Consider the following 11,002-nt stretch of genomic DNA (forward strand, 5'->3'; position numbering starts at 1 on the left):
GCACTTCCGCTTCCGGCCGCCGCGGGGCGGGGCCAGCGCCGGAAGCGGGCGCGGCGCCGCCGGAAGCGGACCGGGCGCCCGGAAGTGTGCGCGGGGTCTGCCGCCGCCACCCGCTGCCCTCCCGGCACCGCGCCGGCGGCCCCGGCATGCGGCAGGGGGCCGGGCTGCCGCGGGAGAGGCAGGCGGGGCGGGGCGGGTCCCGGGCGGGGCGGGCGGCTGCGGGCCAGGGGCACCGAGGCGGGGGCACCGGGAGCTCCGCCCCTTCCCGGGCCGGGGGGAGCGGCGCAGGCGGCGGCCCCGGTGGCAGGCACAGGGGTCGGGGGGCGGGGGACGCACGTAGCACCGGGGGGGGTTAACAGTATCTGTGCTCCCCAGGGTGGCTGCCGTGACCCCCCTCCGCTGCCTCGGCGGGCACGGCCCAGCCCCGGAGGGCCGCGAGAAGCCTCGCCGGGCCCCCGAACCGAGGGGAGAGCTCGGTGAGTGGCGTGCCGGTACCAGCGGCGGTGCCCGCAGCCCCGCTGGCTGCTCTGGCCGTCCCTGGGGGGAAGGAGAGGGCCGGAGGAGCCCGGTGTCCAGGACTGGCAGCGGCAGGGGATGGGCCGCTGGAGCGGAGGGTTGAACCGGCTTCTCTGTGCACGGCTCGTGGAGCTCCGGCGGTTCCGGGTGCCGTGGAATGGGGCTGGTGGCCCAGAGCCCGCATTGCCCTGGGCCGAAAGGGCAGGGTGGGCAGAGGCCGGAGAGCGGGACACTCGGGTGGCCGCGAGCCGCAGTGCTGGGGTCTTTCACTGTCCCGGTGCTTCCAGCGCTCCTGGAAGGAGGGACCTGGGGCTTCTGGGTGAGCAGAGAGGGGTTCGCTGTCCTTCCCGTGGTCTGATCTCCAGAGGCAGCTGAATCCATCCTTTGGAGACGCCCACTGGGGTCCTGCTCCCCAGTACTTGGAGTGGAACGAGTCCAGTCGCAGATCAGGTTGCCCAGAGAGGTTGTGTGGTCTCTCTCCTTGGAGGTTTTCAAGACCCAGCTGGCACAAAGCCCTTACCCACAGTGCTGACCCTGGTTTGGGCAGGAAGATGGACCGGAGATCTCCTGAGGTCCCTTTCCACCTGAACTGTTCTGTTCGTGGTGACCCCTGTGGGCAGTGGCCGCAGAGGAGAGCGAGCCCAGCTGCCCAGCACCAGGCGTGGGAGGAGAGGCAGCTGCAGGACAATCCCAGGAGTTGGAGCGCCGTGGCCGTGCTGTGGCTCCTCTGTGGCCAGTACCTCTGCCAGTCCTGTCCCCAAGGTCACGGCTCTTGCAAGGGCTGCAGAGCTGAGCAGAGTTCTCCCAGGAGTGCGTGTGGGTGATGGGTCCCCATGCGATGGAGCTCCTGATTTCACCTGGCACATCCCTGTGGTCCATAACCCCTCTTCCCAGCACATCTCCCCCAGTTTGTGTGGCTCGGCTCCTGGGCACTCAGACGTGCCCTGACCTTGCCAGGCGAGAAGCCTGCTGGGCCCCGGGATGCTGCGGTGGCTCCTCGTGCAGCCCAGTCGCACCTCTGCTCCCAGGGGAGCTCAGCCATCACATTTCCCACCCCTTCGGTTTGTTAGCTGCAGCTTCTGTTTCCAGCGTCCCAGCTAGGGACATCCAGGGCTTTGCATCCTGCGTGTTGCGGACAAGGACCCCTGGTTACCCTGCCTGGGGACTTGTTCCACCCATCTCCAGGGATGGCCGCGTGCAGATGGTTGTGCTGGGGGCAGCAGCCCCTGCTCTGGCTCAGACGTGCCTTGTGCTCATCCTCTCCGATGCTGAGGTCCCTGCCCTGGTCCCCATCGACAGGACTCGTTCTGCCTTCTCTGTTAATAGAGCTGTTTTCATGTCCCAGCGGCTCTGGGTGCATGAGCTGCTGCTGTTGAGCCTCCTCACAGATAGTTTTTGTTTATTTGCAGGTCCCAGGAGGAGCCGAATGTGTTGGACTTTGTGGCGGTCCCAGGGGAGCCATGGCCATGCCGTGTCCTCAGCAATGATTCCCCGCTGACAGGTACTTTGGGGACACTTAGATCCCTGCCGGTGCTTCTTCGCATGTGTTGTGCAGTTTAGTCGAGGTGCCGCCGTCCCAGTGCAGGAGCCGCAGGACACTGGGTGTTTCCTCGCGGACTGGCCCTGCCGATCGGGCAGCTGGTGGCCGTGGTGTCAGCGCAGCCGTTGCTGCTGCTCTGGCGCTGGCTCCTGCTGTTCTGCCAGGCAGAGTCCCCAGTGACGGCAGCCGTCACCCCCAGCAGCAGTCCTGCTGCCCTCCCCTGCGTTGAGTACATTCCTTCCTCTCTCTAACAACTATTTAAACCCAGTCTCAGCCCGGTTTCCATGAGCTCTTCAGTTACCAACTCACTGGGAAGTGCTTTATCACGCTGCAGCACCGTGCTCGTTCCCAGCCGAGCAGATGTGATCGGACTCCTCGATCTTACTTGAGCCCTCGCTAATACCTGCCGCTTCTGCTGCTCTGGCTGTGCTCAGAGGGAAAACCCAGCAGAGGCTGTTGGTGGTGGAGGGATGCAGCGGTGCTGGGGAGGTGTGAAGTGTAGGATGCCCCTTTCTGGACTATAGATAAGGAAAGAGCAAGGAGAGCAGTGGAGGGGCTGGCTCTGCTGTCAGGAGCGGTTATGGTGTGGCCCTGGAGTACTGTGAGTTCTAAGTAAGGAAAAACTGGCAGATTTACCTCCTCTCTCTTGTAATCACCTGTCTTCTGGTCACTTAATTAACTGGCTTTTGGGTCCTTTAGCGTGGTCGTCTCTTCTACAAATGCAGCAGCAGCGTGGGTGGTGCAGGTTTTAGTGCAGTACGTGGGATGTGGGGAAGCACCGCTCAGAAGTGACCGCTCCCCACGGGGCTTCGTGTCCTGCTGCCTGGGTTGCAGCTCTGTGCTCCCGGCACAGTTCAGGATCCAGCCTTTGCGGAGGAAGCACCGTCTCTGGCAGCGAGACGTTCCCTGCTCTCCTGGAAGCCATCCCTGAGGAGGAGTAGATGGCAGTTTTGATTTGTCCTGAGTTTTCTTCTGGGCTGCCTCCATCGCTAGGAGCTTCCCAGTGAAGGCTGGGTTTAGGAGCTTGTGTCCGCAGCAGTGAGCGCTGGCGTCCAGCTGGGCCCAATCTGTGGCTCTTGGGAACTGGAACTCCAGCGGAAAGTCTGAGCCTCAGCCGTGTCTGTCCTTGGAGAGGAGAGCCGTGGAGGCTGAGAGCGTGATTATTGTACTGCCCTGTGTACAAACTGGTTGTCACAGTGTTCACCACTTGCAAAGACTTTCCAGTCTCGGGGAATCTGGAAGGTCCTGTGTCTCTGGACTTGGATGCTGAACCGAGGGAGACGGGATGGGGCAGAACAGAGCTGGCTCAGGAGCACGTGGTGGCTCTTGTGTTGCCCAAGCTCGGTGTGGAAGGGGATGGCGGACGCAGGAGCAGAGAGAGGCAAATGCCCCAACCTGGGCTGTGGTCCACCAGAGGAGGAGGATCTGGAGCAGCCCCAGCCAGGGCAGGGGACCAGGGTCTCCATCTGCAAGGCTCATGCCAGAGCCGGGGCACTGCTGGTGGGGTCAGCCCCGTGCCCTGGACCCACAGCGATGTCTGGCTGGGACCGGGCTGGCTGTGACTGGCTGCGGACTTGTCCCGGAGCTGCCGGGCTGTTTTTGGTGGTGTGGCTGCACGGACGGCCCGGGGGTCTGGGTGGGCATCAGGGCCCATCAGCAGGGCAGTAGGGGGGTCTCCTGGGTGCCAGGGGGCTGTTCCCAGGTCCGGAGCCCTGAGCTCAATCTCCTGTGATTCCCCACAGGCTGAGCGGTGCCGACGGCGTCTGGAGATGGTTCGGCTGTTGCCTGTGGGGAGGATGCTGGCTCTGAGGCCCAGGTAGGAGCCTGGCCATGGGGCTGGCACCTCCCTGCTACCCTCCGTAGCCCAACAGCAGCTGACGGGCCACCATGGAGCAACCCACACGGGTGCCCGGACCCCTCCGCCTCCTGGGCTTCTTTGGGCGGAGGCCACAGGCCATCGGGGGGGAGAAGTCGCCAGAACTGGAGCCGGAGGAACTCGAGGAGACACACGTCGTGCTGCCCCTGGGCGAGGGCGGGGAGCTGGTGGAGTGTCCTCTGTGCCTGCTGCCCCAGCCCCCCGAGGCCTTCCCCACCCTGGCCTCTTGTGCCCACCGCTCGTGCCGGGCCTGCCTGGAGCAGTACCTGCGCATTGCCGTCGGCGAGAGCCGCGTGCCGGTGGCCTGTCCGCACTGCCCTGCCGCCCTCCAGCCCACCGATGTCCACCGCCTCCTGGCCGAGCCTGCCCTCCGTGACAAGTACGAGGAGTTCCTCCTGCGGCGGCTGCTGGTGGCCGACCCCGGCACCCGATGGTGTCCCGCACCCGACTGCAGGTGACCCGCTGGCCCCTTGTGTGGAGCCAGGAGCGGGGGGACGGTGTGGGTGTCCCCTCCCTGCAGCGGCGGAGGCCGTGGCCTTCCCCACCAGGAGCTGGTGGGCATTAGACTGTGCCTCTGTCCTGTGAGCCTTTTCCAGGCTCAGTCCCCCTGTGACTTGGTCCCGTGTGGGGTTGTGCCTGCCCAGAGAGACGTCCCGATCCCTGTCCCCGCTGCAGACCCTGGGCAGCTGCGTGTCTCTGCCAGGGTTGGTGCTCCTGGCCATGCCGGCCAGTCTGCGATGCCCCGGGGGAACTGTGTGGGTGCTGGATGGGGCAGGCTGTGCTGCAGTCTGAGCTGGTGAGGTCTCTCCAGGCTCTCCTGAGCTTGGGCTGCAGCTGTGGCTCGGTGTGGAGCCGGGACCTGCCATTGCGTGGCCTGGCTGTGCCAGGGAGGGGAGTGGCTGCGTGGGAATGCAGGGAGGGCCGTGGGCACCGCTGGCCCCCCCAACACTGACCGCCTTCTCCCACAGCTACGCTGTCATCGCCTACGGCTGTGCCGAGTGTCCCCGCCTCACCTGCGGACGCGAGGGCTGTGGCACTGAGTTCTGCTACCACTGCCGGCAGCCCTGGCACCCCAATGGCCCCTGCGCGCCAGCGCCGCCGGCCCCCGGCCTTGCCAACCCCGCAGCACAGCTAATCCATCCGGAGGACTCGGCCCACGGTGAGACCCTGGCCCAGGGTGGGAGCAGGCAGGGCAGGGGTTTGGCACAGTTGGATGCCTTCGCACCTTCCTGCCTGTGGGGATGCTGGAGCCACAGTGGTCCCCGCTGGTTGCCTCTGCGTGGAGGCATGTGCCAGTCGAGCCGGGAGCGTAGAGCGGGACCTTGCTGTGCCTGGCTCACCCTGACACCTATGGGACAGGCTGCGATTCTGGGACAGGGTGTGGAAGCTGGACCTGCACTGTCCTGTCCTGCTCCCCCCATCCTATCTCATCTCCTTCCCCCCGCCAGCTGAGGCCGAGGACATCAAAGTCTGTCCCCGCTGCAGTGCCTTCATCATGAAGATCAACGACGGGAGCTGCAACCGCATGAACTGCGCAGTTTGTGGCTGCCTCTTCTGCTGGCTCTGCCTGCAGGAGATCTCCGATGTGCATTTCCTGAGGTCCGTGTGGGGCTGTGGGGCCGCTGGGAGCCGTGGGCTGTGCTGGGGAGCTGGGGCGGGGGGCTGTGGGGTGGGTGGAAGAGCTGCCGCTGGGCTGCGGGCGCTGTGGTGCTGGACCGGGGCTGGGGACGCTGCCAGGAGCTGTGGGGCTGGGATGTGGGGCAGCACAGCGAGGTTTGGGACCGGCTGGGCTGTGGGACGGGTCGGGGGGGAGCGGAGTGGTCTGTGCTGCTGGGTCTGTCAGGGCTGGGGGCTGGGGCCGGCTCTCAGCAGCCCACAGGGAGGGTCCCCGGTGGCGGCCAGAGCTCAGGATTGGGATGGGGGAGTCTGGCTTTCCAGAGGCCCAGGGGCCTCACCCAGTGCGAGGGCGGCCTGTGCTGGTCCCCTGCGCAGGAACCGTTGTCCCAGCCCTGCTCTGTCCCTGCAGCCCCTCTGGCTGCACCTTCTGGGGGAAGAGGCCTTGGTCACGGACACGGAAGATCCTGTGGCAGCTGGGCATGGTGCTGGGGGCGCCCATGGTGATCTCCCTCGTCGCGGGCATCGCTGTCCCTGTCATTACCATTGGGATCCCCATCTACATGGGTAGGAAGGTACTGGAGTCCCCCATGGTCCCGCTCCCCGCTGAGCCTGGCAGACGCACGGGGCTCACCGCTCTCCCCAGCATGTCCCTCTGCCACCCTGACTCCCCACGGCCCCTCCTTGCGGGGACCCTCTCTGCTGCCCACCCCAGCTCCCTCCAGTGAGGGTCCTCCCAGCCCGGAGAGGCGGGGGTTGGGGTGGGCGAAAGGAGGAAGGGGTCTGTGGGTCCAGGGACACCTGAGCTGTGGTGGTGGCACTGTCATGGCCGCCTGTCCCTGAGGAGATGGAGGGGGTGTCCAGGCAGCTGTAGCTGCGGCTACAGCTCTGCCAGGGCTGGGAAGAGACCCCAGTGCTGGGGAATGTGCATGGAGATCCCTGCAGAGCCCTTCACCTGTCTTGTTTGTCCTCGAGGTGCTGGGCCAGAGCCGGAGGAGCAGCCTGTCGGGGTGCCAGCAGTGCTTTTCTGTCACCAGCAGCGTCCTCCTCTCTCTCTTTGTGTCCCCCATCATCACAGCTGTCACCGTGGGTGAGTGCGCGGGGCCAGGGCTGAGGGTGCTGCTCATGTGTTGGAGAGAGTGGGGGGCTGCTGCAGTGGAGTGTCTCCGGGGGGAAAGTCTGAGACCTGGGGCACCAGGGCTTTGCCCAGGGGATCAGGCCAGCCGGGTCTGCTGGTGGGGATGGGGAAATAGCTGCCCGTCTGCCCGCAGGAGTCGGCGTGCCCCTGATGCTCACCTACGTCTACGGAGTGGTGGTGCTGTCGCTGTGTCGGAGCCGCTGGGGGTGCGGGGGCAGCCGCAGCCCACCTGGGGATCTCGGCGTGGTGGAGCTGGAGAACCTGACCAAGCGTGAGTCCTGCACTGCCATCTGTCCACCATCCCGTACCCTCCATCGGGCCGCAGGGGCTCCGGTCCTGCCTGGCGTCTCAGTGGCTGTGACATCTCCAGAGCCAGGGGCTCCCTGTGGACACGTGTCGGTTCTGCCCGGGGTGGTACCACACACACCTCTCCCTGCGAGGGGGCTGCACGCTGGTGTCCTGGGGGAGGCGGGTGCTGCCCAGAGCAGTCTGGGACCTGCTGAGAGCCCGGTGGGCCGTTCTGCTCCCCACTCTGCCAGGGAGCGGTCCTTGCAGACAGGGTGCTCAGCGCCATCTCTCCCTCTGCCAGTGAATGAGCTGTGGTCGGTGCTGCCCAGCCCCAGGGGGGGTGAGGACGGGGTCCCGGACACAACCACCTCCTTCCCCAGCAGCAGCCATAGCCCACGGCACGGGGCTGTGTGGAAGGAGCAGGACAGCCAGTCAGCCAGCACGGTGGCCCTCGCAGGGAGCATGCTGAGCGAGGGCCAGGACATGTCCTACAGGTGAGCTGGGGCTGCTGGGCTGGGGAGTGGGGGACTGGCATGTCCCCGTCCTAACAGCCTTCCCCGTGCCCACTGTACCGGGCAGGGATGTGGCAATGTCCCTTTTTGGGCTCCTGCTCTCAGGCCCTGTGTTTGTCTGCAGGGAAGGCATCAACATCGAGGTGGAGGTGTCGATCGAGGCAGCGCCGCGTCCTGGCCGGGAGCAGAGCCTGTGCAGCATGCTGTCAGGGCAGAGTCTCTCCGGGGACTCCCTGGGAGGCAGCAGTGACCGGTGCAGCACTGTGGGCATCCCTGCAGAGTGAGGGGACTGTGCAGCACTGAGCAGGGGGAACCTCGATCCACAGAGCCCCCACCTGGGCTCCCACCTGCCACGGACACAAAGTCCCTGTGCCCCGCTGTGGCAGAGCTGGTCACCCTCTGTGGGGCACCCCCAGACCCACGAACTGGGTCCTGGCCATCCCCAGGCTGGGGGGCACTGACTGTGCTGAGCTCCATCCACCCCTTCCCTGAAAGCAGCCTTGAGCATTGGCACCACTGGGAAATAAAACAGTTCCCCGAGGGTCTGTCAGTCTCTTGCGGCACAGCCCCCTCCCTGCCAGCACAGCCCCATAACAGCAGGCTCTGATCCGTGAGCGTTCCCCACACGGGGGGACAACTAGGGGCAGTGAGCTGGAGCACAGTGGGGATATTCCCTCTGCAAACACCCCGTTAGCGTGAGAGCTGCGGCTGTGGGACCGGCACAGCGTGGCTGGCAGCTGGGGGGCGGGGGGGGGGGGATGGTGCTGGTGGCCTCATCCAGCTCCAGCACACTGAGCCCCTTGGGCAGGGGCTGAGCCCTGGTGCAGTGTGTGGCCCCGTGGGTCCTGCGTGCTCTCGGCTGCTTCCTGGGGGCAGCGCGTGGCTTCTGGCAGACAGACCTGAGTGTGGTGGGGGAGAGCTGCAGCGGGGGCCGGAGCAGCCCCTGCGGGTGGGAGGCCGAGCGCTGCGTGGGGCAGAGCTGGCGGCGGCACACAGGGCTCGCTGTGCTGGCCTGTGTCTGCGTGTTGGCATCCCTGGCTGCCCGGGCAGTGTGCGGAGGGGCCCCGGGGCGGTTCCCAGGCCAGCCATGGGTGCTGCAGGGTGGAGACCCGCCTGGATCCTTGTGATGGGCACCCGCGCCAAAGCAGGAAAGAAAACTCTGCCACGGAGAGGGTCTCATGGCTTCTCCCAGTTGGAGCGGGCACAGCGGTGAGGCTGCCGGCAGCACCACGGCCCCAAAGCTGCTGCCCTCCCTGGTGGCACTGGGATTATTGGCCCCCACGCAGCCCTGCGCTCCTGCCCAGTGTAGCACCTGGCTGGGGGCCAGGTTAGCCCCCGGCCACCACCACAGCTGCAGTGCTCCATGCCCTGCATCGTCTTCCCTCCGCATCCCACAGGATACTGGCACAAGCTGCAGGGCGTCCATTTCTATGTGTGGATGAGGACAAGGTGGCGGTGACCAACCTGGCGCCTCCATGCACAGGGTCTTTGTGGCCTCCCACCCTGCCTGCAAACAACCAGGCTGCCCCTGAGGAATGCCTGGGACAGGCTGCGGCACTGGGGTGGGGGCAACTCCTGCCCTCAAGCTTCGGGGTGCCACACAGGTGGAGGTTGTGGGTCCTGATCCCCACCAGGGATCCATCCGGCAGCTAGGCCAGTGTGGAGGGACCATGTGGAATGCCATTGGCTGTGGGTGGGCACCCTGGGCCAGGCGGGATCCTGCCTACAACCGGTCTGACGCCACTGCAGCATCCTTGGGAGAAGCAGCTGCTTCTGAACATTTCCCCAGCCGTGCATGGTCACACGACGCTCCTCGCTGTTGTGATTCACTGGCCCCAGCATATGATGGGGCGCCTGTCTCCCACCCAGCAGCCATCAGGTCCCCTCCCTGGTCCCAAAGCTGACACCTCCCGTCCCATCCAGCGCTGCCCTTAGAGACCCCTCATTCCCCCGCTCCCAGACCCCATCACCTGCTGCCCAGCTGGTGCGGCTGCTCTTTGCCAGTGCTCACACATGTGTGGCCATTGCTGGCACCGCAGACGCTCCCCTGGCCCCACACTCACATGGAGGAAAGTAGCTGAAGGTGGAGTTCAATCAGGTGTCAGGAGAGACTGTGGTGACCAGGCACAGGGCATGGCAACACTGGTGTAGTCCCTGCTTACATGCAATACACCCTTTCGTTCCCTTAGCCCTCGATTTCCCACAGTCTTCCTCCCCAGATCTCCTAAATCCCTCCCTTTTCCCACCTTTGGTTCCTCCCCTAAACATCCCATAATAATTCCTGTGCTGTCCCCAGATGCTCTTTCCCTGCATCCTGCCCCCAGGCAGCCACCCTTCAGTGCTCGAAAGGTGATCTGGAGAGCTTCCGATGAGGCAGGTGATGGGTTTCACACCTGGACCTTGGCGACGACTGTTGCCCTGGGACAGCCCTGGGAGGAGCCGGGGGGAGGTCTGTGATTTGACACACACACACACACCCCCCCACACACCCTTCCGGCTCTTGTACCTCTTTGTCTGTCTGGATTTTCGGGCATCGTCCTTTAAGGGGCTGGCGCTTCTCTTCTGATGGGCCTGCGAGCAGCTGGGTCAGGTTAATAATCAAATTACTGCTCCTGCTGTTGTTTCTTTGCGCCTCCTTTGTGTCTCCAGCTGAATGTCTCACCTCACCGACGGCCTGGGCTTCCTGGTGCCTTCAGAAACCATCTCTCAGATGTGTGGTGTCTCCAGGATCTGCCCCAGGCCCCACCACAACCTGGCTCCCAAACCTCTTCCCTGCTCACCAGCAAATCCAGCCCGACCTTCGCCTGCGAGTGCGCACCGAGGTACGTGTCCCTCCCCAGCCCACGCACGCGGGTCCCTCCCTTTGGTGGCACCCGCACCCCCCCCCCCCCCAGAACTCCCCCCATGCACGACAGAAAGAGCCCCCACACCCAGGAAAACAGCTAGAAAAAAAGATCACTTTGTGGTGATCCATTATTATTTCTGTTCACACGCAGCTGGCCCCTTTTATGCCCATTTCCCATGCTCGTTCCTCCCCCCCGCAGTCCCTTCCGTCCCCACACAGCCCAGGGTCTCTCCTGCCCCATGTTTTCACCCCCTGGCACCCACAGCAAGTCCAAGCCCCGGAGGTGCCTCCCACTGACCCCCCGGACCTCGGCAGCCCTGGGTCTGACCATCCTCCTGGTGGCCAGGACCCCTCCCCGGCTCCTCTTCACGGCCAGGAGCTGCCCTGGCAGAACTGTCGGGGCAGCCTTGGCAAACCTCCCGATTCCGCCCCCTGAACAGCTTCACTCGCTTAACAGAAATAACTGTAGGTAGGAGGGCCTTTGATACGGCACGTGACACACCACAGAGCATTTTGATTAAAAATCGGCATGATAAAACATCAATAGTGCACATGGTAAATGGTCCAAACCCAGTCACCTCAACACAAATCACTAACGTGAGCCCACCGCTAACCAGAGTCATTTTAGGGGCCTCCACAGAGACTGGTTCTAAGTCCTACATCAAAAACTTTC

General features: G+C 64.8%; 1 protein-coding gene across 2 annotated transcripts; it reads left to right on the forward strand.

The window, feature by feature from the left end:
- Positions 1 to 307: 307 nt before the first annotated feature.
- LOC128907221 (E3 ubiquitin-protein ligase RNF19B-like) lies at positions 308 to 8,027 on the forward strand. Of its 2 annotated transcripts, XM_054195802.1 has the most exons (10): positions 314 to 476; positions 1,926 to 2,017; positions 3,799 to 4,386; positions 4,901 to 5,091; positions 5,381 to 5,531; positions 5,959 to 6,121; positions 6,522 to 6,636; positions 6,818 to 6,955; positions 7,274 to 7,466; positions 7,609 to 8,027. In XM_054195802.1, exons 3-10 carry the CDS (start codon positions 3,944 to 3,946, stop codon positions 7,766 to 7,768), a joined length of 1,554 nt encoding a protein of 517 aa, XP_054051777.1. In that variant the 5' UTR covers positions 314 to 476; positions 1,926 to 2,017; positions 3,799 to 3,943; the 3' UTR covers positions 7,769 to 8,027. The 2 variants fall into 2 exon arrangements, with proteins under 2 accessions (XP_054051776.1, XP_054051777.1); XM_054195801.1 differs by having other exon boundaries at positions 308 to 476; positions 6,818 to 7,466.
- Positions 8,028 to 11,002: the final 2,975 nt, after the last annotated feature.

This window comes from Rissa tridactyla, chromosome 3, assembly GCF_028500815.1.
Source record: "Rissa tridactyla isolate bRisTri1 chromosome 3, bRisTri1.patW.cur.20221130, whole genome shotgun sequence".
Classification (NCBI taxonomy): Eukaryota; Metazoa; Chordata; class Aves; order Charadriiformes; family Laridae; genus Rissa; species Rissa tridactyla.